At 51.7% G+C, this 26,489-nt stretch overlaps 1 protein-coding gene across 1 annotated transcript in view; it reads right to left on the bottom strand.

The window, feature by feature from the left end:
* The window catches only part of ALK (ALK receptor tyrosine kinase), a 754,225-nt gene that overhangs the window by 29,051 nt on the left and 698,685 nt on the right, over nucleotides 1–26,489 (bottom strand). Inside the window, exons 14-24 of the mRNA XM_015112031.3 lie at nucleotides 21,323–21,454; nucleotides 20,061–20,205; nucleotides 16,685–16,867; nucleotides 15,374–15,472; nucleotides 14,725–14,877; nucleotides 13,288–13,392; nucleotides 11,159–11,345; nucleotides 10,366–10,456; nucleotides 10,193–10,257; nucleotides 8,560–8,689; nucleotides 284–381 (exon numbers count right to left, since the gene is read on the bottom strand). Coding sequence (XP_014967517.3) covers nucleotides 284–381; nucleotides 8,560–8,689; nucleotides 10,193–10,257; nucleotides 10,366–10,456; nucleotides 11,159–11,345; nucleotides 13,288–13,392; nucleotides 14,725–14,877; nucleotides 15,374–15,472; nucleotides 16,685–16,867; nucleotides 20,061–20,205; nucleotides 21,323–21,454 — 1,388 coding nt within the window. The remainder of the gene's footprint in view (nucleotides 1–283; nucleotides 382–8,559; nucleotides 8,690–10,192; nucleotides 10,258–10,365; nucleotides 10,457–11,158; nucleotides 11,346–13,287; nucleotides 13,393–14,724; nucleotides 14,878–15,373; nucleotides 15,473–16,684; nucleotides 16,868–20,060; nucleotides 20,206–21,322; nucleotides 21,455–26,489) is intronic.

The following is a 26,489-nucleotide window of genomic DNA, read 5'->3' as shown; positions in this document are numbered from 1 at the left end:
ATCTCAAAGACAAAGCCAAAGGGGCCAGGAGCCATCGCTCATGCCTGAAATCCTAGCACTTCAGGAGGCCGAGGTGGGAGGATTACTTGAGCCCAGAAATTCAAGACCAACCTGGGCAACAAAGTGAGATCCCGTCTCTCACAAAAAACAACAAACCAAAGCCGAATCATCCTACATCCAAACATCCCTGGAGGGAGACCTAGTGATGCGAGCCCTTGAGATCTGCAGGAAAGCACACAGACAGCGACAGGATGACAGGAAGAGCACGGTCACTTTGACTCACCGGTGGATGAAGTGGTTTTCCTCCAAATACTGACAGCCACAGGCAATGTCCCGAGCCACATGCAGAAGGTCCAGCATGGCCAGGGAGGAGGGCTGGCTCTGTGGGGAGAGAGAAGCGGGCCACTGACCAGGAGCCTGTCAGTGAGAGGAGGGAAATCGGAAACGCTGGCTTCCAGTGCTCACAAGGAGGCAGACCGTGAACATGCAGCTACACCAGGGGCCTTGGCCCTGGTTGCACACTGGAAATCACCTGGAGGCATCTGAAAGAATTTGGATGCCTGGGCCTCAACCCGGACCTCTCTAAGTGGGCACAGCATTTGTGTATTTGAAATCTTCCCAGGTAATGTGATGCTAGCGTGCAGCGAAGGCTCGGAGCACCCAGACTCCGGGAAGCCAGGCTGGAGCAGGTGTTCTTTCGTTTTAATTTATTGTGCACATTCTCTCACCCCAATCTTCATAAGCATTTGAATATCCCCAATTTATAAACAAGTTTGGGAGGAAACCACGGGGGAATAGAGCAGTTTTTAAAATCCTCGATTTAAATGTCTTAAAATATTTCTTAAAACTAATTTTCTTCAAGCAGATCCAGTGCTAAAATTGATTGAAAAAGAAAAGCTTTTGGGAAATGCTGGGCAATTATGAGCTATCGCAAGCTTTTCTGCATGAGGTCTCTTTCATGCAAAAGGAGATGTCACCTCCCTACCCCTCTGGGGACATCCCATCTTGGCTTCCTGGACAGCCTTGCTGAGCACAATGAAGCCTTTTCAGAAGGCGACATCCCATCTTGGCCTCTCTTTTAATTCCTAAATCCCTGACGTGTGCGGCAGCTCAGCCTCAGGCAGTGTCTGAGTCACTGTGTTGTTCCATGTTGATTTCACCATTTCCCCAAGTCACTTTGTTGAAGTTCCAGAGACAAGGATCTCACCCTCCCTCAGCACCCAGCACAATGCTGGACACACTCTGGGGGTTCAGTGAGTGTTGGGCGGCTGATTGGTTGATGACAGCCCCAGGCCAGGATTTACCTGGAGGAACATGATTCTCATACCTACTCAGGAAAGCTCATGCAGGTAGGGTGTCAAATCCACCCCTTTAGGGCTGCCCCAAGAAAGGTGTTTAAGCTCGTGACTCTTGAGCACCTGGGCAAACTCCCTGCAGGAAATGCATGCTTGTAGCTCTCCTATTTTGCTCTTCTTTCAAAGGGTGGGCTGAGGACTGGGCTCTTTAGTCCTGAGGTGCTCACAGGGAAGTCACCTAGCCAGGTGGCAGCGGTGGAACCAGGTGGGGTCTGGGTACAGGCTTAGCCTGCTGGGGATTTTCTCTGCCATAGATCAGGGCCTCCCCAGGACTCTGTGGAGCAATGGCCTGGGTCTGGTGGAGGCAGAACAGCCTTGCTTCTCTAGGCCACGCTTCAGTTCTAGGGGAGAAAACTGAGAGTGGATAGTACCCCTACCGGTGCCTTACATTCCCCAGAGCACACACATGATCTGCCATGTGGTAGGTCTGGAAGAGAAGGTGATCTCCGTATTAAAGATGAGAAGGTTGAGGGCTCAGAGAGGCTAAGTGACTCACTCCAGGTCACACAGCTAATAAGAGTGGAGCCAAAGCTGCCCGGAGATGGGCTTTAAGGATCTGGGTCAGGAGAGGCATCCTCCCTCCTCCTTGGGAGAGGATCTAAGGAGTTAAAATGGAAGAGAGAGTGCCTGAGCGGGGACGGAGTGTATGTGAATATGGTGCCCAACGCACAGCGAATGCGGAGTACAGCACCCACAAATGGCAACCACCACACTTCAGTGGACCATCGAGCTGACCCGGGCTGCAGCCTGCTGGCCCCTTCCAGGCCATGTGGTCTGGGGCTGGCTGCTCAGCCTCTCAGAGCCACAGTTTCATTGTGACAGTGGCATGGAACTGTCGGCCTCCCTGGGTTGTCAGGAGCACGATGCCAGCAGCCTCGGGCAGTGCCTCATCAGGGGACCTGAGGTATTGAGGGGTTGCCACATGGGAGGCCAGGGGGACTCGGAAAACAGCTCCTTGTGTCTAGCTCTCCAGAGGCCTCCTCAGGAGCAGAGGTACCCCCTCTGCCCCTAACGAGAAATAAATACCTTTTCGCTCTTCAGGAACGTGCCCTCTGTCCCTACCAGAGCAGGCCCCGGTCCTAGCTGTGCTAGAGCCTTCAGGAAGATTCTCTTCCTGCCAGTATCTTTGTGTCTTAGTGCCCATCACTGAGGATGCAAGGGCCATAGATGTCTCGGAAGCCCCAGGAGCCTGGAGCGCTGTGGGGACTAAATCTCTCCGGGCATTAACTCATGGGCCAGGCTGATGTGGCTCCCTGTCCTTGGCTGCTCAGAGCAGATTAACTGCTCCACTAATCAGTGTGCGCAGGGCAGACGGTCAGCAAGCATGGGTTATGGGGGGTGTGTGGTGTGTACATGTCTGTGGTGTGTGTGTGTGTGGTGTGTATGCGTGTGGTGCGTGTTGTGTATATATGCGTGTGGTGTGTGTGTTTTGTGCATGTGTTGTGTATATATATGTGTGTGGGGTGTGTGTGGGGGTGTGTGTGTGGGGGGGTGTGTATATGTTTGTGTTTTGTGTATTGTGTGGTATGTGTAGGGTGTGTGAGGTGTGCGTGGTGTGTATGTGTGTGTGGGTGTATGTGTGTCTATGTGGTATATATGTGTGGTGTGTCTGTGTGTGTAGTGTGTGTGGTGTGTATATGTGTGGTATATACGATGTGTGTTGTGTGTGTGTGTGGTGTGTGCGTGGCATGTGTGATTGTGTGGTGTGTGCGTGAGTATATGTATGTGGTATATGGTGTGTCTGGGTGTGTGGTGTGTGTGTATGGCATGTGTAATGTGTCTGGTGTGTGTGAGTATATGTATGTGGTATATGTGTGGTGTGTGTGGCGGGCATGTGTGCGGAGTGTGTTGTGTATATGTGAGGTGTGTATGTGTAGTGTATGTGGTATATGTCTATGTGGTGTGTTTGTGTGTGGGGGGCGTGTGTGTGGTGTGTGCTGAGGCAGGAGAATCACTTGAACCGGGTAGTGTAGTGTGTGTGTTGTATGTGTGTGGTGTGTTTTGTGTGTTGTGTTTAGATGTGTGTATATGTTTTGTGTATGTAATGTACGTGTGTGGTGTGTTTTTTGTGTGTTGTCAATATGTGTGGTGCCTGTGATGTGAGTTGTGTATATGCATGTGGTGTGTATGTGTGTTTTTTGTGTGTGTGGCATGGGTTGTGTGTGTCTGGGAGGGGCTATAGGCATGGGTGGGGTGGGGTGGGAGGACCTGTGGACATTGGCAAACCTGATGCTGAATCTAGACTTGCAGAGCATCGCCAGCCAGTGCACCCATCTGCATCCCTCCTGGGGCAAAGAGTTGGAATCAGGATTTTATCCGCATCTGCCACTGGAGTGCAGCACTTCCTCGGACCCAGCTGTTCTCACGGCCATGGCTGTGGGCCTTGCTATGGGTGCTCCCCATGGTGGGTTTGCGGGATGGAGTTGGAAGATCAAGTAGGCGTGGGTGCTGCTTGATGGGAATGATCAGAGTCTCTGCTGCCCGCCCGTGTGCATGAGAGTCCAGGGAGGGAGAGCCGCGGCTCTGAGGGCTGTCTGCGCATGGGTTCTTCTGAGAGCACGTGTGAGTGGGAGGCCCCTAGGGCACTGGTGTTTCCTTCAGGGATGCCCTTTAGGTCAATATCCTACTTTTACTGTTGAGAAAACAGGAGTGATTTGTTTGGTATCACAGCTTCTGAGGGGCTATTCCCAAAGGATAATATATTCTAAAAATAAAATAGAATAACATTGAGATTGCTTCCTTTCTAAAGCATTAATAGCTTCTCCCTAAGTATTCAGAGATGAACCATCACAGGACAAAGGGTAGGAATCCTTTTGCCAAGTGAAAAACAGAATAGGATTTTTCTTTTTTTTTTTCTTTTTTCTTTTTTGAGATGGAGTCTCGCTCTGTTGCCCAGGCTGGAGTGCAATGATGCAGCTCACTGCAACCTCCGCCTCTCAGGTTCAAGCGATTCTCCTGCCTTAGCCTCCCGAGTGCTGGGATTACAGGTGCCCGCCACCAGGCCTGGCTAATTTTTGTGTTTTTAAAGTAGAGATGGGGTTTCACCACGTTGGCCAGGCTGGTCTCGAACTCCTGACCTCAGGCGATCTGCCCGCCTCAGACTCCTAAAGTGCTGGGATTACAGGTGTGAGACACTGTGCCCGGCAGATGTTTTAAAATTGATGCATATATAGATGAGAGGGAATGATGAAAAAGAGGCAAAGAATGCAGATGGGGAACATAAACAAAGTACAGCAGAAGCCCACTTTGAAAAGCGGTGAGGAATGGCCAGGTGCAATGGTTCATGTCTGTAATCCCAGCACTTTGGGAGGCCAAGGCGGGCAGATCACCTGAGGTCAGGCATTTGAGACCAGCCTGGCCAACATGGTGAAACCCTGTCTTTACTAAAGATACACAAATTAGCCGGGCATGGTGGCACATGCCTGTAATCCCAGCTACTCGGGAGGCTGAGGCAGGAGAATCACTTGAGCCGGGGAGGCAGAGGTTGCAGTGAAGCGAGACTGGGCCACAGAGCCTGGGCAACAGAGCCAGACTCCATCTCAAAAACAAACAACAACAACAAAAAAGCAGCGAGAAGTCCTCACTTCTCCTTGGCACCAGATGTCCCTTATGTGTTTGGAGCCAGCATTGCCATCGCTGGTCTCTTGCCTGTGGACTGTGGACCTCTGGAATCCAATAAGCCAACTGTATTCTGAATGTCTTCCATACAGCCACTACCCACAGGCATTGCCATGTCCCAAATAGTCACAGACAGACACTGTTGTGATTGATGACCCACACCTTTATAAAGAGATTACTGAATTCTTAATGGCTTTTGTCATTATTGACTGAATTCATGGATACTAAAGTACGGCTCTTACCTATGCCTGGCATATAGGAAGCCCTGCATAAATATTTACTGAATAAATATTGGGTCTGTAGAATTTTTTTTGACATTAAAAAGGGATCTTCATTCCCGAAGAGGTGGAGTCCTGGGACCAAGTGCTGTTTTCATCTGTACCCACGCATTTCGTTTCCATGACAGGCACGGCTGACCTGGGCATCCACTCTGTCTACCGCGTCTGCACGTCCGTTCTGTCATTTCATGTTTGCACAGACGTTGTCGGAGGCCAGAGCCTTTTATCCCATCTCAAAGGGCCTTTGATCCTGATCTAAGGTCTGTGGAGCCACTGAGCTCCAGAGCTGGCAGGAAGTGAGGACAGAGACCTTGTCTGATTCTGCACCCCAAGCCTGGTGCCTGCACACAGTAGGTCATCAGGGAACCCCTGGGAGTATCAGGGTGATTCCAACAAGTAAATCAGGTGGAATTCAGGCCTCTGAAGTCTGAGTTTCAGCATCTGGAGGCACACCTCCACCCACTTTCTCTTCACAGCACATGTTTCTCCATCCCTCATGTCCCTTGGCCGATGCACCCTCTTTTATCCTGTGTAGGATTTACTGATATTAGTCCTGTCTGTATGCTGGAAATCACATTCCTTTTTCACAGTCCACTGAATCCTTATCTTACAAAGTTGGATTTTGTGACCCTGAGAATCCATGCAGGAAGCCCAGCTAAGCCCCAGGGAAGCTGCTGCCACAAACACATCCGCATTGGTGGCTCTGGAGGACCACAATTGGACATTTGAAATCAGCCAAGGATCCCAGGAAGGACAGCTCACCTGGGCCTGGTGGGTATATGGGAGGCGGGGAGGACCATGACTGGGGTGCTGCCGGAGTGTGCCTGGTTGGCAACGAGAGCCACACAGAGGAGAAGCGGGGCCAGGGGTTGAAAGAGCAGATTGGGTGAGGGTGGGACTCTGGCCCTGAGAAGTGGCTCTTCCAAGGGCAGGCCCCCTCCCCGCTGTGGGCGACCCTTAGGTAGTGCCTGCTGTTAGAGGGCAGAACTTGGGGACAGGCTCCTGTTAGACTCTCCAAGGGCGGCACTCTGGGTTGGGGGTGGTGAGAGATTGAATGATCTGCCTTTCCTTGCTGGACTTTGTTCTTTGTAATAATATTGGAATCATCTTTCATCATCAAAGGAGAGAGATGCCTTTGTGTTTGAGAGAGGGAGAGAGAAAGGGGAAGAGAGAGAGAGAGAGAGAGAGAGAGAGAGAAGGCCCACTCCTCACTCCTGCCCTCTCCTGCCCCTGAAGTCCTTGAACTTGCCAAGTGCTGGGCTCCCAGACTCCCTTTGCAAAGTCTGTCTCCTTTGCATACATACGACTTTCTCTTCTTGAGCCTCAGGAAGGTCCAGCAGGAGAACCAGGGCTGTGCCTCTCCCCAAAGTGTGATACCACATGTCCCCCACTGACAGCAGCGCTGCTGAGAATCTCAGGGCATGAGGGTCAAAGGCTCTGCCCTCCTAGGTGGTGGTGGGAAAGCCAGTGAATCTGATGCTTGTACCCTGGCAGAGATGCCGGGATGCCTGGCAGTGTTGGCTTTAAGCACCCAACCTCATCTTGATAGTTTACAGTTTCCCAGAGGGGACCACTGGATAAGCAGTAAGTTGGAGAGAGCACTGAATCAGGAGTCATAAGGCCTGAGTTCTAGTCCCAGCTCTTCCACTTCCTGTGTGGCCACGGCAAGTCCCATAATCTCTCTGGGCCACAGCTTTCTCATTCATAGAACTGGGGAGAGATCTGCATCGTCTGTTCATAGGGTGGTGTTGAGAAATGTGAAAGGTCTGAGGAGGATGCTAGCTGACGAGGGCTCTTATGAGACAGGGGTAATCTTTATCTCCCTGTTCCCTGCCCAGTCCTCCTGCCAGGTATGCTCAGGTGCACACACATTCCTCTTCTCAAGGGGTAAGACAGTATTCTTCTTAGATACCGAGATGGGTCACCCAGTGGCTAAGGTGAAGGTATTTTACATGGATCCTGACTGAAGGTGGAGATCAGAACAGCCATGACCTTGCAGGGCTTCCATCACCACTTTGAGTCCCTGTGAGCAGTGTGGTCAGGTTGGGCTTTCTGGAACCACTGGCTGTTGGTCCTTCCCTGCTTTCCTGGGGGCGGGAGGGTGGCCGCTGCTTTTACTGTGCAAGTCTTCCCTGTGATCCCCACAGTACAGTGGTTCCTGGAGGAAGCCTAGATCCTAACCCTGGGGCCTGCTCAGTTCCAGTTCCTGGTACCCAGGGCCTGCTGAAGACCTGCAGACCCAAGCATGGGCAGCTGGGCTCTGGGTCTGCCCAGGGTGCTATGTTTAATAATTTAGAACCACCTTTGAGATGTTCTAGTCCAATCCTCAAATCTCACCTGTGTGGATACCCAGGTTAAAGGTTTAAGACTGCCCTAAACCACATGGGTGTCTAATGGCCAAGTTGGGGCTGGAGCTTGGGATTCTTGGGTCCACCCTGGGTATCTTCACTTCCCAAGCTCTGTTAACCATAAGATGTGTGTAGCACCTTCCTAAATATGAGGTTGGAATGTCCAGGCATTATTATCCCTACTTGAGACATGAGGACAGTGGGCTCTGAATGAGTAGCTGCAGAGTGACCTGCCCGGGTCAGTTGCTTGAGTAGTGACATGGCTGGCATGAAAGTTCCCCTCTGTGTTTGTCTCTAGTTTGGTTTTCCAGAGTCAGCAGACCATGGGAATGGATCCAGGCTATAGAATGCAGATATGGTTTGGATTTGTGTCCCTGCCCAAATCTTACCTTGAATTGTAATCCCCATTGTTGGAGGAGGGGCCTGGTGGGAGGTGAGTGGATCATGGGTGGATTTCCCCCTTGCTGTTCTCATGATAGTGAATGAGTTCTCATGAGATCTGGTTGTTTAAAAGTGTATAGCACTTCCCCCTGCATTCCCTTCTTTCTGCTCCAGCCATGTCAGATGTGCCTCCTTCCCCTTCACCTTCTGCCATGATTGTAAGTTTCCTGGGGCCTCCCCAGCCATGCTTCCTGTACAGCCTGCAGAACTATAAGCCAATTAAACCTCTTTTCTTTATAAATTATTCAGTGTCAGGTAGTTCTTATATAAATGCAAGAATGGACTAACACAAATGCATTGCAGGAGCCTTGCACAAGCTCCTTGGGCCTGGGGCTTAGCCGTCATCTACCTCTGTCTTCTGTTCATTCTCTTCCAGTCAGTCACCCCCCTATCCAAGCCTAAAGTTGACTCCCTGGGTTCCACCGAGGAACTTGCTACCCAGGCTGCCCACTCTTGCTCCTTCCATCCTTGCTCCTGTCCTTGGCACAACAACTGCAGCAAAGACTGGTTCTCACTCACCGGGCGAGGGCGGGTCTCTCGGAGGAAGGACTTGAGGTCTCCTCCTGCCATGAGCTCCAGTAGGATGAACCGGGGCAGGGCCTGCAGGCTCACCCCGATGCAGCGAACGATGTTCTGGTGGTTGAATTTGCTGCAGAGCAGAGTGGGGTATAACCAAAATTAGCTGAGTCTGGGGGAATGTTAAATTGGGGGGAACAGGATACAAAGTTACATTTTCAGCAGCTACAATGTATAAATGCATTCTGTAAATAGGGGCAGCAGTGGTCCCGGGCTGAGCCTAAACCCAGAATCTCGCTGGTGAGCAGGTGGGAAGAACCAGAGCAGGCTCCACAGGAGTTCCGTTTGCATGAGAGGGGCTGGAGGTGCGAGGATGTTGCTCAGGCACTTGGGTGAGAGAGTGTCTCGGGGGCAGGACGGTGTCTTTCTCAGATACTGGTGCACGGACTGGGCACTAGAATTCATGGTCGATTTCTCCCAGGAAGGTCTCAGGCAGAAGGTGAAGCAAAACAACTGCTTCTAAGAGAGACTGGGTGAGACTTGCCAGGTGACGGCGTGTGAAACAGAGCCAGGCAAAGGGGATGGCCTCATAAGTCCATCAGTTTCCTGTGGATTCCTCATGGAGGGGACCAAGACTTGGGTTTTCTTGTTAACATGATCCCTTTAGAACACACAGGCAGTGGGGCCTAGGAATTCCACATGGGCCAACATGTGCATGCATGTGTGTGCATACACATACGTGTACATGCCCCCCCCAAGTGTTGAAAGACTGGGTGATTAGACACCAACATATAATGGTTAGTTACCACCAAGTAGTGAGATTGAGCGATTTGGGTCTTCTTCAATATAATCTCATACTTGCCAAGTTTTATTCATAATCAGGAATTACATGTATCATCAGAAAATAAATGTTATTTTGTGTGTTCTCCTGTGACTCCAGACCTCACAGCCATATCGCTCACACTGCCTGGCCTTGTTACCCCTGCCACTTCCACCAAGGGGACATCCCAATCTGCCCCCACCTGTCAGGACGTTCAGAGACTTCCTGGTGTGATGGGGGCCATGAGCCTCCACCTGATCTTGAGGTCAAACATCTGCCTCCTCCTTGAGGGGATCTGCTGCCACTGTGGATGCCCTCAGGAGCCACAGGCACTGAGACTCTCAGCTTAAATACAGACCCTGGAACCTCAAGTCAAAAGGTGCAGCCAGCTGAGACTCATCCCTGCTGATGGGAGCCTAGGATGGGGTGGCCTTCCATCATATTAGGAGCACATTTACTGGGATTGGTGAAGGGTTTGGGAGGGAGATTGTATCTTGTACTGTCAAAGTCTAGCATGTTCCATTTCTTAAGAAAAAGTGAGGGAAGAAGAACCAATGGAGAACAGCAGGGAACTGGTTGCAGACCGTGACATCGGTGGGATTATTAGGCCACACAGATTTTGTTTCTGAAACAACCACCAGGGGTTGTTCCAGTCTGGTAAGAAGTGTCTAGAATGTTTGGGAGTCTCCTACTGGAGAAAAGGGGACATGCTGGGGACAACACCATTTCCCTTGGAGACATCGATGTGTTAGAAACCTCTCCAGGTTCTTTGGGGCAGTGGGGAGTTGGGGTGAGGGTGTCTCTCTGTGGCCTTACCTGATGATCAGGGCTTCCATGAGGAAATCCAGTTCGTCCTGTTCTGAGCACACCTCAGGCAGCGTCTGGGCAGAGAAGGGGAAGGTGGGGAGGAGGAGGAGGCTGTGAGCTGACAGCCGCAGCCTACAGAGTCTGCAAGCCAAGGGCAGGCTCAAGAGTGAGCCACTTCTTACCTTCACAGCCACTTGCAGGGGGCTTGGGTCGTTGGGCACTCCGGACACCTGGCCTTCATACACCTCCCCAAAGGCGCCATGGCCCAGACCCCTGTGCAAAGGAGAATACAAGATGAGACAGAGTCAAACAGGCCACAGTAATGAGGCAGCTGGGGCTCCTGAGCCCGGGGCTCACATTTAGTGGACAAACACAAGAGGCAGGGGATAACGTACACACTCAGGAGTAACACCCTCAACACGGCTGTGCTATGCAATAAGAAGGATTCCAACCAGGGACTCATGACAATGGTCAAATGTTTATTCATTCAATCAGTAGTTACTGAGTCTGATATTTGCCAGGGACACAGGGGTGTATGAACCATGGCTTTTCCCCGGGGAGGCTCATGCTCCTTTAGGACAGACATATCGCCGGGGGGTACTGGCTGGGGAGTGTTGCCAGTGAGTGACAGAGAAAGGTACAGTTGCTCTAGATGCTCAGAGGAGGGGCCCTTTGCTCCCCTGCTCCCCTGGAGGGAAGCAGGGCCAGGAAGCCTTGGAGAGAGCATACCTCAATGAATTTTGAGGAGAGCCCTGGTTCTCCTCTCATTGTATAAACTCCATAAACATATAGGAGTTAGTGTAAACCAACACACATGGCCCTGAATGTCAAGGTTTGTCCTCCTAGGAGGGCTGGGGGTGCCCATAGGGAGGGCTCTGCTGACCTTTTGTGGCTGGAGGAGTCTGTGATGCTGTGATAACATTCAGCCCCTAGACTGCAGCCCCTCTCCTCCCAGGATGGCAGCAGGGCGCTCACCGAATGAGGGTGATGTTTTTCCGCGGCACCTCCTTCAGGTCACTGATGGAGGAGGTCTTGCCAGCAAAGCAGTAGTTGGGGTTGTAGTCGGTCATGATGGTTGAGGTGCGGAGCTTACTCAGCTTGTACTCAGGGCTCTGCAGCTCCATCTGCATGGCTTGCAGCTCCTGGTGCTTCCGGCGGTACACTGCAGATGGATGGTCAGCTGCAACATGGCCTGGACCAGGCAGCCTGGCCCTTGAAGCACTACACAGGCCACTTCCTACAGGAAGCCTCCCTGGATCTCCATATCCTCCCCTGAGCTCTGAACCTTTCCATCACACTTAGAAATACTAACAAAATGATTCTAGATGTGAAGGTGTGTCTTTAATTGAAACATGATTTAAAGTAAATGTAAAGCTAAAAATCACAAACACAGAAAAGAATTATTTGTATTATACAGGGCAGAGTCATGTTAGTCTGGGTCCTCCAAGAAGCAGACTGGAGACGGGATTAGACCCAAGATGGTCTGCAGATTTTATTAGAAGAAATGCCCATGAGAGGAAATGGGGAGGGAGCCAGGGAAGGCCGGGCGAACCAGCAGACCGTGTTGCAAGTCTGACCCCATGTGAACGAGGGAGGGAGGGAAGGTTGGGTGGAAGCCTCCTGGGTGCCATGCAGCCTAAGGAATTTTCAGCAAGGCCCTAAGGGGTTCTGGAGCCAAAGTCAGCCATCAGAGGAGTCCCACGGCTCCCAGGAATTGGCCTGCCTTAGTATTTCTGCTGTGCCAGCCACGGGGTAGGGCAGCTTCACTGCAATCACAGCAGTGGGTTTGAGGGTGCAGCTGGGATCTTGGTCAATTGTGTTTCCTATAGTTGGAGAACTGCCAAGCCGCAGAGTTGGAGAAGAGCCACATAATGAAAAGATCTCTAAACTGGTGTCTGGGGATCTGAGCTCTAATTCCGCCTCTTGTTACTTACAAGCTGAGCCGTGAGGACCAGGTCACAGGACCTCTTTGGACAGTAGTTTCCCTCTCTGTAAGCAGGGATGGTAACTCCTGCCCTGTTTCCCTAACCACTCCCACTCCCCACCCCCAGGGTTGTCAATGAAATGAACTCACCAACGTAAAATGGTTTTGAAAAGTTCTAAAGAGCTCTACCAATGTGAATGACCATTATCACTCCTACGTGTGAGGATGTGCTGGAAGGCAAACTCCATGGGAGCCAGAACAAAACTGTGATTCAGAGGGTAGATTCTGTGTGTAAAGCCCAGCACCCCCAACACACGGGCCAGGGCAAACGAGTCACCCACTATGTGCTCAGTTCCCTCCTCTATGCTATGGACCGACCACGATCAGATTAGGGTTACTCGAGGATCGAATGAACTGAAATGTGTAAATTGCTGAGCATGTAGTAACCATGCAACAAGTGTTAGCTCCTGTTATCCTGTCCCTTTGAGGGATGGCACCATATGGGGACGCAGCGTGTGCTGCCATCTCCCTTCTACTGGAAGATCCCTTTGCCTGCAGGGGCCTGGCCTGTGAGGGCTCCCAGGACCCTTTCCCTCTGCCCTATTCAAGCCTCTGCCCATCTGTACTGGGCATGTCTCTGCCAGCAGTAAGGGCTGGTTGGGACCACACTAAGCTCTCTGTGACCTGCAGGTCAGCTCACCTTGGCTCACAGGCTGAACAGAAATATACTCAGAAACCGATCTTTCCATCTCTCTGCCTGGAGGGTGGTGGAGGACTGGTTTGGAGAAGAGTGGGCTAGTGCATTATACAGGGTGGGAGCCAAACAGGAGCTGTGCCCGCGGAAGCACATGGGAGCTAGAAGTGACGTCTAGGGGTGGGGACGAGCTTTCCCCATCGTGATGGACACTGAAGAGAGCTCCCCACCCCCTGATCAGCCAGAGGATACACACGGGGCTGAGGTGCAGAATCAGGGGCTCCTCAGGGAACTGCAGCTGCTCTGGTTGGGGGAAGGTTGGGAGCTTCGGTTTTGGCTTGGCCTGGGCTTCCCTAATCACCACCCCACCGAGTTCCAGGGACTAGCATAATGAAGTGACACCCTGGCAACCGTGGCACAGCCTGAGACACTATTCCGTCCTGCCTTCCCGCCCCCTTGGGAGTCCCTGGGGCTCTGTGCACTCACCAATCATGATGCCGGAGAAAGCCAGGACCAGGGCAGCCACGAGGGCAGAGGTCACCACGGAGAGGATCAGTGAGAGTGGCAGGTGCGGCTCCGGGGTGGGCGACACTGGAAGACAGGTCCTAGTGGGGCACTGACAACCACACCCGTTCTCCTTTGAGCTGGTCCCAAGTCAAAAATAACCTCTCCAGCTGTGACAAAAACTACCTGCTCCCTCCCATCTTTGGAGACCTTGTCACACTTCTCTTTTCAGAGAATCACGAGCAGGACCAGACTCATCCTGTTTTTACAAGCTTTTAGCTGTAGCTTTTGAGTGGAGGGAAATTTAACAGGGATGAATATCAATGGCGGGACGTTGGTTAAAACATGAGCTGCACAACTACAGGGTGAGGATGGAAGGTGAAACGAAAGTAGATCTGGAAGAGATGTGGGGACCGCAGGTGACCAAACAACAGGGTGCGCTCTAAGTAACACCCTCTGAGGCTAAATTACTTCCCTGTGGCCCTGAGGCACTGGGCTTAGAGTGGGGAGGGGGCCTGTGCCCTCTGCTGGCCAGACCACACAGAGGCATCGTGCTTGGTACTGGACACTACATTTCAAAAGGGACATCGACAATGGAACACATGCAGAAGAGGGACACCAGTGCGGCGTGGAGAGGAGACACAAAACTGCATCTTGTATGAACTGCTGCAAACAAACAGGTTATTTAATCTGAAGAAGAGTTAAAGGAGGAGGATTGGGCCAGGTGTGGTGGCTCATGCCTGTAATCCCAGCACTTTGGGAGGCCAAGGTGGGTGGATCACCTGAGGTCAGGAGTTCGAGACCAGCCTGGCCAACATGGTGAAACCCTGTCTCTACTGAAAACATGAAAATTAGCCTGGCATAGTCGCAGGCGCCTGTAGTCCCTGCTACTCGGGAGGCTGAGGCAGGAGAATCGCTTGAACCTGGGAGGTGGAGGTTGCAGTGAGCCAAGACCACATCATTGCACTCCAGTCCAGGCAACAGGAGTGAAACTCTGCCAAAAAAAAGAAAAGGAGGAGGATGGGAGCACTGCCTTCTTACACTGCACATGAAAAGCTGCTGCGGTAAGGAAACCTAGGAGAGGAAGGTTAAGGGGACAGGGCTCCGGCTCTGAAACTGCCCAAGGGAACAGAGCACCTTAGGAGCAGTGAGGTCCCTGTCACTGGGCATGTTTAAGTGGGGGCAGAATGGCCCCTCAGTGGGGATGGTGTTCTATACCAGAGGACTTTTAAGACTCCTTCAGGAGCCATGGCCCACCTTTTACACAGGGGTCAGAGCGCTTGAGCTGTCGCAGGTAGGGGAGGTAAGACAGCTTACAAAACCGAATCCAGGGTGTCCTGGAACCCAGAAACCACTTGTGGTCATGCGCCAAATCTCAGGCTGTCTGCCCCTCTGCCTCCCCCGGCCCCGCCCCCTTACCAATGCAGGAGACGCCATCCTCTGCCAGCACTGTCCCGTGGTCACAGAAGCAGATGACCTTGTGGCTTTCAGTGTCCATGTGACATTCGTCTACCTCACAGTGACTGCAGTTTAGATAATGCTTAATATTCACTTCCCCATGGCCTTCCATCACTGGTGACAAGGAGGCAGGGTCAGTCACCGGCCGAGCCTGCTTCCCCACTCCCAGCCTCAGTACTGTGTCTCCAGGTGGTCACTGTGGGTGCTCTGGTCCCTGTTCCTAGGTCCCATAGCCACTGGAAGCACAACTGTGTAGGGGAGTCTTCCTGTGCATATGGAGAGTGCAGTGGAGGCAGCTGGCATGGGTGCCTATGGATGTTTGCATTTGTGCCGGTGGTGGGAGGAAGCCCACACATGTGATCTTTAGGTTGGCTGGTGCAGGTATTGGGCTATTGTTGTTACCTTTCCTAGGATTCTGCCTCTGCATTCATATTAAAGCACGCATCCTGACTTCCAGAAAATGTGGTGACCTGCGCTCTAGGAAGCTTGCCTGCCAGGGACCCATAATTGTGCCTCTGTATCCTGGATACACGTCAGAGACTCTGAGGTTTTAGCTGGGTGGGAGGACTGACCTAAGGAAGTTTGTTCTGCTGCCTGGAAGAGGGGCTACCTTTTAAAGCTGGGGTGTACAGGATGCCCAGTGGACTGATGAAGGAAACCCCATCTTCCCCATCCATTTCGGGGTCATTGTTTGAGGCTGCATTGCCGCCTGAGTAGCAAACCAGAGCAGAGTTTAACATGGGGGGTGGGTGCCAAAATCAACACACATGCACGTCAGCGGGGCATGCAGCTCTGGCCAAAGTTAGGGGGTCACTGGGGCTTCAGGGATAGGGATGCGGGGAGGGAAGGGAGGCTCAGGGCACAGAGGCTGCACATGGGATTTGGCCCAGTAGATGCTAGGTGTGTGGCCACTTTCCCCTCAGGTCCAGGCCAGCTCCGATGGAGGAGGGGCCTCTACCACTCTGCTGGGGGCCCACTAAGAAGTGGTTAATGTGAGCAAGAGTCTAAAAGTTCTAGTCCTTCTAGGCTGGGATACGCCCGTGGTGCCTCTCCCAGGACTGGTCAGGATGAGGAGTTGCTCTCCAGCCCCACTGGGTCAGGGTTGGGGTGTGGCGGGGTGTGGGGATTGCGGGAGATGAGCCCCTGTACCCTAAGGCTCCTGTCCCTCCTTTCACCTGGGGCTGGGCTATCTTTGGGCTCCCCCCTCGGGCTCCTCCCACCCACCCAGCTTGGAAAAGAAGAGCATGTGGTTAACACAAGCATCTTACAGACAGCGTCAAAGCAAAACACAGACACGAACACCACAGAGCATGCATGCATTCGTCCTAATCTGTGGGGAGCGGGGAGCCATCGTCTCCCAGCCTCTCAGCTTCAGAAGGCTCTGCTGACTGTGCTCTGAAGCCCAGATGAAGCAGCTGGGGTCAATGGCCGGCTGCTTGCTGAAGGGCCGGGCTAAGCCTGCCTGCAGTTGCCCTCGGGAGTAGCTCTCGTCAGCAGGAACAGCAGCGCCTTTCACGAAGCTGGTGGGCTGGGGTAGGGAGCAGGAGTGAGGAGTCCATGAAACCACCAACCAGCCCCTTCAGGAGCTGGCTTGGCCAGGTCATCCAAGGGAGGCTGGGGGAGTCCTTACGGGTGACTCAGAGACTAGTCTGGAAAACCAAAGCCTCTTTATCATCAACTTTGGGGGAGATCAAGAATCACATGGGATCTTGATGTTGTCGCTGAGGAAGCCTGGAGGCAGGATGCTGGCTCGAGAGCCAACACCCTGCCTCCGGCAGGTCCAGCCAGGCGGAGAGGGAGGCGTGCAGTCACATCACAGTCCACACTTGGGCAGGCCAGGGGAGGGCCGGGAGAGGGCAGGGAGGTGAGGAGCCTAGGACTAAGGGGGGGGAGTGACACCTTGAACACGAATCATCTTTACCTATATATCCTCCGCCTCCTCCACCTGAGGAGCACCCCCCTCCACCCCCTCCGAAACCCCCTCTTGTCTCCCACCCCCACTTCTTCATGGCCTGGGGGCAGGAATGTCCTCCGGTGGCACCCTCCAGCAAAGATTTTCCGGCCCAGAGCAAGGAAGTGTTATCATTCCAGCCACCTCCACCACCTGCGGGAAGAGATAGGGAACCCGCGTGAGGATGCTGGCCAGAAGGATGGAGGACGCCTTGGAGGGTGCCCGCACCAGCTCCAGCTCCCGGGGCCCATCTTCAGTAGGAAAACCACAGTAGGAAAACCAGGAGGCTGCTTGCCCTAGGGAGACCTGTTTGGCCACAGCTGAGTACACCCAGATGAGAGCGTGCCTTGTACCCCTGCTTCCTGCCAGTCCTCTCTGGCTCAAAAGGAGGGGCTGTGCTTGGTTAAGGATCGGGGGAGGTGGGCAGACAGGCAGCATGGTGACTAAACTCGTTCCTCTATCTTCTCGTCATGTCAGCCAAGCCCCATAGTGCTGGACCTTCATTTCATTAACTGCCTCCCATCCTAACAAGAAATGGGACTCATCAGTCTTTGAGCAGCCAAATGTCAAAACCCTGCACTAAAGTTCCTTGCAGGAATCCTGGACTAGGCACCACAGAGCCCACTGCTGTCTAAGAAACCATGGGCAAGAATGCCCATTCTGAGCCTGTGTTTCTTCACTTGTAGCTTGGGGATAATAAGACCCAGCTCATGGGGTTGATGTAAGATCAAAGGAGACAGTGAGTGTATGAAATGCTCCACAAACTGCCAGGGATGAGGAGTGTCAGGGGCTTGAGAGGCAGAACACATGCGTGCAGACAGCCTCACACCTCGGCTCAGCCTGCTTAGAGGTTCTCCAGGGCCAGGCTCTCAGGAACCGCTCCAAGGTCAGGAGCAGAAGCCCTGGTCGGTGGAGGACGATGCCCTGGCAACAAAGGCAGCCTCGGGGCTGTGCTTCCCAATGACTGGGGCTGCTTTGGGCCCTTGCAAAGGAAGCTATCTACAGAGCCGAGGTTGAGTGTAGCCACAGGTTGACCACAAGAAATCTCTTCTGCTAACCTTTGAGATTCCAGGACATCCCCTATCCCTGCTGTTCCATAGGACATTTGAACAGACATCTACAGTTGTCCCTCAGTATCTGTGGAGGATTGGTTCCAGGATCCCTCCATCACACCAAAATAAATGTCCCTTTATATAAAGTGGCATAGTATTTGCACATTCTCCCATTAAAAAAATCATCTCTAGATTACATATAATACCCAATACAGGGTAAATCCTATGTAATAGCTATTGTATTGTTTAGGGAATAAGTCTGTACATGTTCAGTAAAGACATAATCATCTTTTTTTTTTTTTTTGAATATTTTTGATCGGTGGTTGGTTGAATCCAACGAACACAGAACTGATGGATAGGAAAGGGCGACTGTATCCTAAAAACCCTAAAACCCTTTCTGCTGCAGCGATGATGTGTGGCGGGGACCTGGACATTGATGGGGGAAGGTGGAAACAGCAGTGTGTGTGTCTGCCGGAGCCCTGCGGGTGAACCGGCCTGGCAGGGTTTCTGGAAGCACTTGTGGCCGAGATTCCTTGGGACCCAGAGGGACCTGTAGGTGGGATAACTGTCTTGCTAGAAAGAGGAAGCCAGGTTTTGAAAATGAAGCTGAGGTCAGGAACAAGCTTGAATCTAGAATGGGGACAAGCAGAGCTGAGGCGAGGCCATCAGGCAAGCTGGGGGGACTTTGTCAGCCATGAAGCCTGCAGGGTGGGTGCTGAGCTTGGGTTTCGCTGTCCTCCCTTCTGCTCTCAGAGGAGGGTGTGGGCCTGTCAAGGCAGTTGTCATGTGGCAGAGGGAAGGCCCCTTAGGCGCGATAGGGGCCAGAAGTTGGCTCTGGTGTTTGTGTAGGGCTGTGAGCAGGTGCATAATAAATAAATCAGAACGAGATGGTGGAGACCATGTGCTGTGCTTTCATCCTGCTCAGCCCCCAGCGGAGGAGGTTTCTGACCCCACACCCATCTTGCAGCCTTCGAGCAAATGTGTGGAAAGGAAAATAACCCATATCAAAATCAGAACAACGGTGTTTTAAAAATACGAATTGAGTCTGGCCAGACGCAGTGGCTCACGTGTGTAATCCCAGCACTTTGGGAGGCCGAGGCAGGCAGATCACTTGAGGTCAAGAGATCGAGACCAGCCTGATCAACATGATGAAACCCCATCTCTACTAAAAATACAAAAATTAGCTGGGTGTGGTGGTGCGTGCCTGTAATCCCAGCTGCTCTGGAGGCTGAGGCAGAAGAATCGCTTGAACCCACGAGTCAGAGGTGGCAGTGAGTCGAGACCGTGCCACTGCGCTCCAGCCTGGCGACAGAACAAGACTCCGTCGCAAAAACAAACAAACAAACGAACGAACAAAATTGTCTCCATCACTAAACAGCTCGACCATGTTGAGAAAAACAAGAGTCATCAGGCCTTGGTGAGCCCATTGGCTCTCCTGTAAAACAGGAATGGTATCCGCCTGGAAGCCTGCAGCGTTGTTTTGACAGCACATGTGCAACAGAGGCGGAGGTGCTTCAGGGTTTCGCAGGTGCTGGGACTCGGTAGGGGTGCTGCGAACGTCACTGGAGAACCTCATGGTGGACCCATGACTGTTTCTACTCTTCTATCTCTAGCTGTTCTCAATTGAGAGACAGTTTGCACATTTGTTTTAATTAATCCCAAATCTTAAATGCCTTCTAAGATCCTCCCACAGTCTGATTGTGTGGAAAAGAAAATACAAAAAGGAATTGCATTTTCTGTCTTTGGGGTGGCTGACTTTAGAGGAATCAGAGAACTGATACTCTCTTCCCTGCCTGTCTCGCATTGTTGTGCTTCTGGCTCCCACTAATGAAGGAAGAGAGCTCAGCCGTGGAGAGTCAAGAAGGAGATTTTCCAGTGGCGTATGCTTGGGTCTGGCAGCCCTGGGCCTGGAGGTCTGTACCATAGGGGTCTAGGGGGCCTGACATTGTCCAGAATTTTTTCATCTGCCCCTGGAGGAAGAAGAAATCTCCGGGGGAGGCTCTAACAGTTGCATGTTGGTAAAACCCAGGGAGGGTCAGCTGGCTGATTGACGGCTGCTCCCTGCCTCACTTTCTCAGTAACCTTCTATAAGTCCAAGCTCCAGGTCAGCAGGACGGCCTGCAGGGCTCCCAGGGTGCTGCCTGCCCTCCCTCCCTGGATATTGGGACCAATATCCAGAGCTCCCAGCATCCCAGGTGCCAGTGACTGAGATGCCCTCAGGCATGCGATGGCATCAGGGCCCAGCTGAAAGCCTGGGAGAGGTTCCGGGAGAGGGCATGCTTGCGGCGCTTTACCTGCGGCTCCGGAATTGCCGTTCAGCCCTAGAACCGAGGAGTTATTCTCCAGTCTCTCTGGGTGGAACGCGTCTGTCTTGGCCCCATAGGCCCTGCCGCCACCTCCGGCTGCAATGATCAGGGGCACCGGCACTCCATCCTTCATCTGACCGGGGAGATGTTGAGACATTGAGAAACCCAGCTGTGCTTCCCCGTGGAGCCCCCAAGCCCTGGTTAACTCAGCCTGACTGAGGGTTTGCTGGGCAGTGGGGTGACCTGGTGACCTCTCAGTGGTCTGAGGTGGTTTGCGGACTCTGAACCCTTGTTACAATAGCCCATCAACTCCACAAGCTTCTCTATCAGTCAGGGTTCAACCAGAGAAGCAAAACCTATACACCAAAAGCAAAATATATATACCAGGAGGTGCGGGTTGATCTTAGAGGCTGCTTCCTCTGCTTCCTCCAGCTCCTTTCCTGAAGCTCCTCAGACTGGCCTCAGAGGTCTGGATGCTGGTGATTAGAAGCAGGTCTCTCTGTACTCTCTCTCCCTCATTCTTAGGGGTCTCTGACTCTGGCCCCCAAAGATTCAAGATTAAGCCCTCAGCATCACAGTCCTGTGGGAGGACCTAGCAGGTGGCCTCGGTCTTCAGTTTCTGGCCTGGCTGTGATGATGTCAGAAAAATCTACCTTAGGACAGAGAGCTGGTCCAGGAGGGCACAGTAGGACCCTCTGAAAGTAGGATGGCAAAGGCTGTGCATGGTGAAATTGGGCTGCTGTATCAGTAAGAGAAGAGTCTACCCTTTCCTGGACAGACAGAATCTATATCGCTCTGGATCTCAGTCTGCTCGTTTTTATTTTTTAATTCTTTTATTGGTTTTAGAGACAGGGTCTTGCTCTGTTGCTCAGGCTGGAGTGCTGTGGCGTGATCACAGCTCATTGTAGCCTTGAACTCCTGGACTCAAGCGATCCTCCTGCCTCAGCCTCCCAAGTAGCTAGGACTACAGGTGTAAGCCACCACAAGTGACTAATTTTTAAATTTTTTTTTGGTAGAGACAAGGTTTTGCTATGTTGTCCAAGCTGATCACGAATTCCTGACCTCAAGCGATCCTCCTGCCTCGGCCTCCCAAAATGCTAGGACTGCAGGAATGAGCCACTGCACCTGACCCTGCTCATCTTTAAATGGGGATAAGAGCATCTGAGGTGTTTCTGTCCCAGGGCTGTCATGAGGCTCTAACATCGCAGATTCACAGAAACCTGGTGGAAATCTGGCGGTGTAGACCTTACCTTAAATACGTAGGTGGCTCCACCCCCTCCTCCTCCTCCTCCTGCCCACTCATGCACGCTTCTGTTCACACGGATTTCTTCTTCTATCACATTGTTCTCTCCAATGCAGACTTTCTGGATTAACTGGTTTGTCTGTAGAAACAAAAAGCACGTTAGGTTTGTGGCCAAACCGGAGTTCTCCACTTTGCAGCAGACAGAACTTCTAGGCTTAAAAACAGGATCTGACTCTCTCTCAAAAAAACTTACAGTTGAGTTTAGGAGGCAGAAAAATACACTAATAACTGTCCCTCTGGGCAGTGTTGGGGAAGGACCACAAGGATGGCTTAGACAATAAATGGCTTAGGAGAAACTGGGAGCAAGAGAGCAAGGTTTTATTGCTGTGAAGACTGCCTGTAGGAGGCGACTTTTAGTTGAGCCTTGAAGGATAGGGAGGTTTTTTTTGTTGCTGTTTGTTTGTTTGTTTGTTTTTCACAGAGAGTAGGGCAAAGTTATGTCATTGCAAGAACAAAGAATGGCATGAGCCCAGAGGGAAGTGGGTGAATGGGGTGTGTGGGGGAAAAGCACAAGGGTCTCTTTGGTCCAGAAGTCTATCAGGACAGAGAGATTGTCCAGGATGACCTGTTTCCATCCTGTGGGGTGAAGAGATCTGAGAAAGAATGGGGAAGTCCTATGTGGTGAGATGGGGCTGGAGGGAGTGTAAATTAGGTGGGTAGAGACAATTGAACTGAACAGTCTGATCGTGGCTAGAGGCCTTGAAGGCACTGCGAGGAGTGGACTTCATTCTCTACGACAGCCATTCTCTCACTGAGAGCCATCGAGGTTTTCTGAGAAGTCACAGCTCTGAAGCATCAGGAGGAGAGAAAAAAACCACAAAGGCCAGACTCAAGTTTTATTCCCAGTTCTTCTCTGGGAAAATCAGTTCTCCTTTTTGGACATCTCATTCCTCCTAGCTAATGTTCCATTTCTTCCCTCCGGAATCCCTGGCACAGCCCTCTGCTTGCCTTGTAGAGTGAGCCCTGCAATCAGGTAGTCTGGATTCTCCACCCACCCCGGGAAACCGTGACAGGGGCCCTTGATCTCTCATCCTCCAGTGTGGCTGGGAATAAAGACAACACAGGTCATCGTGGCATTTACTGAGGGTAGCACAAGTAAGGCGTCTAGTGGAGCGCCTCATGTACAGTGGGAACTGAGTAAATGGCTGCTATTCTTATCTGTTTTTTGAGACAGAGTCTTACTCCATGCAATGGCACGATCTCGGCCCACTGCAACTTCTGCCTCCCGGGTTCAAACAATTCTGGTGTCTTAGCCTCCTGAGCAGCTGTGACTACAGGTACGCACCACCATGTCCCGCTAATTTTTGTATTTTTAGTAGAGGAGGGGTTTTGCCATGTTGGCCAGGCTGGTCTTGAACGCTTGACCTCAGGTGATCCGCCCGCCTTGGCCTCCCAAAGTGCTGGGATTACAGGTGTGAGCCACTGTGCCCAGACAGCTGCTGTTTTAATTTAGATTCACTTCTGGGCCCACCTATGCTCCTGGTTGGGGCTAAGGTATGAGAGAGCCCTCAAGATTGTGCTGGAGATTTCTGTAACAGAATCCTGGAATCCCTGAAGAAGGAGGATGGTGCTTCAAAAACAGCCACGCCTGCTTGTTGGCCACCATAGCTCAGACGAATTCTTCAAACATCAGCCTGACCTCGGAGGAAAGTAACTTTTCTTTCACTTAATAGAAAAAAAGCCAGTAAAACATCACATTTCCATCGATGCTGCTTCATAACCAGCCAGTGGATGCAGCCATTCTTCTTGAGCCACTTCTTAGGCTAAAGCACTCAGGGGTGCCGGCAATGAGTACTACAGAAATTTCCAGATAAATAGCCGAGAAGCAATTTGTTCCATGGCGTTTTGGATTTAATGATGGAAATAATTTGATATTTCTTAGAGTGGATTTAGTGTGGGTGGAAGGCTCTGAATTGCTGTTGTAGAGAGCTGGCATTTCCCGTACGTATGTGCAGCTATGTCCTGGCCTGGGGGGAGACTCCTGGGAGGAGCCTGCTCACTGCCACCTGGCACAGGCATGAGTTGCAAGGAATGTGCCCTGAGGGTTGGCCTTGGGGATGAGCTGTCAGCTGGGCAGACTGCAGGATTCGGGGTCCAGTCTGGGTTCTTTTTTTTTTTTTTTGGAGACAGGGTCTCACTCTGTCACCCAGGCTGGAGTGCAGTGGCAGGATCATAGCTCACTGTAGCCATGAACTCCTGGGCTCAAGTAATCATCCTGCCTTAGTCTCTGGAGTAGCTGGGACTACAGGCACAAGCTACCAGGCTTGACTAATTTTTCTTTTTTCTTTTTTTTAGAGACAGGGTCTTGCTATGTTGCCCAGACTGGTCTCTGACTCCTGGCTTCAAGTAGTTCTCTTGCCTCAGCCTCCTGAGTAGCTGGGAGTACAGGTACGAACTACCATGCTCGACTAATTTATTTATTTATTTTTTTGAGACAGGGTATTGCTATGTTGCCCGGGCTAGTTTCTAACTAAGTGATTCTCCTGACTCAGTATTCTCAAAGTGTGGGATTATAGGCATGAGCCATCACACCCTGCTCAGTCTGGGTTCTTGACGCCTCTGCCAGAGATTTGCTGGGCTATACTAGGTGAGGCACCCCGCCTCCCTGGACTTGTCTCCTCATCTGGAGATGGAGGGGCTGCCCAGTCTGAACCAGCGGTGCTAAGAAGGTCCACCCCCTCAGCCTCTGCTCCATCTCCTCTCTTGGCTGGTGGGCAGCAGTGGGACCTATGGGATGCCCTCCCCTCGTGAACAGATCTGGAGATTGCTGTGATAGGGAGGAGAGAGCAGTGGGGTTTGAGGATGGGCTTTCCTGTAGTTAGAGCCTGGACCCATGCTCATCACCCCGCCCCTGCTTCTGGTGTCTCCTTTAGATCAGGTGGGGATGGGAAGCGGTCAAGGCTCTTGCTGGACCAGTAGCAGCGTTCGGAGGAGCTGCTGCCCTTTCCTCACTTGACTTCCAGGACTCCCCATCCTCTTGTATCCTCTCCTACCTCCCTGGTTCCTCTTTTTCGTCCCCCTTTGCTGGTTCCTCTTCTTTTCCTGACCTCTAAATGTTGAGGGTCCCTTAAGTTCAGTCCTTGCTCTCTTCTCTATCTGTACTGCATCCTAGGCAATCTCATCCTGTCTCAACTTTATGCTAATTTCTCCCATATTTATATCTATTTATATCCCCAGCCTGGACCTCTCTCCTGAACTCCGGTGGCCTGGTTCCCATCATCTACCTGTCTGCCTGTGGCTGTCTACCAGGCCTCTACAACTCAGCATGTCTGATATTGAACTCCTGATCTTACCCCCAAATTTGCTCCTTCCACAGTGTTCCCTAAGTTACGTGATGGCAGCTCCCTTCTTCCAGTGGCTCAGGCACAACTTTTGGAGTCATCCTTGACTCTTTTCTTTCTCTTAATTTCTCATTCAATCTGGCAGAAAATCCTTTTGGATTTGACTTTGAAATTACGCCCAGGATTCAACCACTTTTCATCCCCTCCACTGTTACAATCCTAGTCTAAGCCATCATCATCTCTTGCCAGGATTAATGCCATAGCCTTCGAATTCACTGTCTTGACCCTTCCCCTGTGTCCATAGATTCTTCAATGGTAGATTCTTCACATTGCAGCCAGAGTGAGCTTTTTAATACACATACCACATTATGTCACCATTTGCCTCAAAACCCTCCTATGGCTCCAACATGTCTTAAAGTGGCCTGATCCAGTCCTATTACCTCTGCCTCATCTCTTACCTACCCTTCCTTTTGCTCCCTCTCCTCTAGCCTGAGTGTTCCTTGAGCATCGACGAACCTCTGGGATGTGGCCTTTGCTGGGGTCACTGTTTCCCCAGATATTCCCCCTTCCCTCTCCTCAAATGTCAGTTCCTTGAAAGCTAAGATTTTTCTTTTGTTCACCAATATATCCCAAGTTCCTGTAACAGGGATGGCACAAAGTAGGTGCTCAATAAATATTGGTTAAATACATTTGAATGAATTGAGTGCTGTCTGGATTGTGGGCTGGCTCTTCATAATATCTGTCTTGCAGGGGATGGTAATGGTGGGATTTAACATTTAGAACAGACTCGGCGGCCTAGGGGACATTTGGAAATGTCTGGAGGCTTTTGTGATTGTCATTTCTGGGGGCTGTTACTGGCGCCAAGTGAGCAGAGGATAAGGATGCTGCTAAACATCCTGTAATACACAGGACAGACTCCCGCCTCTAGCCACAAAGAATTACCTGCTCCAAAATGCCAATAATGCCACTGTTGAGAAAGCCTGATTTAGACTCATGCCACCAGGGGAGGTTTGGAAGGAACTGGAGAAGAAAAGGGCTGAGGGCTGTGTGTGGGCACATGTGTTGCAGTTAAGGGTGGGGAGGAGGATTCTAGCAGGAGCTGGAGCCCATTTCCAGCACAGGAGCTCCAGCATGGCCAGGTACATAGAAGGGCAACTCCCCACTGCCCCCATAGATGTACAGTTGAACCAGCAAAGCTGCCACATCCGGCAGTTTAATTATTTTTTTTTATTATTTATTTTTGTGACAGAGTCTTGCTCTGTTGCCCAGGCTAGAGTGCAGTGGTATGATCTTGACTCACTGCAACCTCTGCCTCCCGGGTTCAAGTGATTCTTGTGCCTCAGCCTCCCAAGTAGCTGAGACTACAGGTGTGCGCCACTAGCTTGGCTAATTTTTGTATTTTAAGTGTATACATGGTTTCACTGTGTTGGCCAGGCTGGTCTTGAACTTCTGACCTCAAGTGATCCTCCCGCTTTGGCCTTCCAATGTGCTGGGATTACAGGTATGAGCCACTGCACCCAGCCCCTGCAGTTTAATTCTTAGAGTCCCCTTCATTCTCTTGAGAATTGTGTCTAGACACCATTTTTTCTGCCTAGGGAGAACTGGAGATGGAGGTAGTGCCTGACAAGGGCCATTTTCCTCCCTTTCCAAATGCCTGCTCAGGGGTGGAGGTGTGAAGCCACAGGGAAGACAAGTTACTCTCCCCACAGGCCCCCGCTATGCCTTGCCCGACCAGCAGAGGGAGCTGCCCTCTGTCCCTGGCCGAGAATCGCCTCCTCCCGCCTGCTTGGGAACTTCCTGTGCGTCCACAACGTTTGAAAGCTAGTAGGTTGA

The sequence above is a fragment of the Macaca mulatta genome, chromosome 13 (genome assembly GCF_049350105.2).
Source record: "Macaca mulatta isolate MMU2019108-1 chromosome 13, T2T-MMU8v2.0, whole genome shotgun sequence".
In the NCBI taxonomy this organism is placed as follows: domain Eukaryota; kingdom Metazoa; phylum Chordata; class Mammalia; order Primates; family Cercopithecidae; genus Macaca; species Macaca mulatta.
This window is presented reverse-complemented; position numbering and strand designations above follow the sequence as displayed.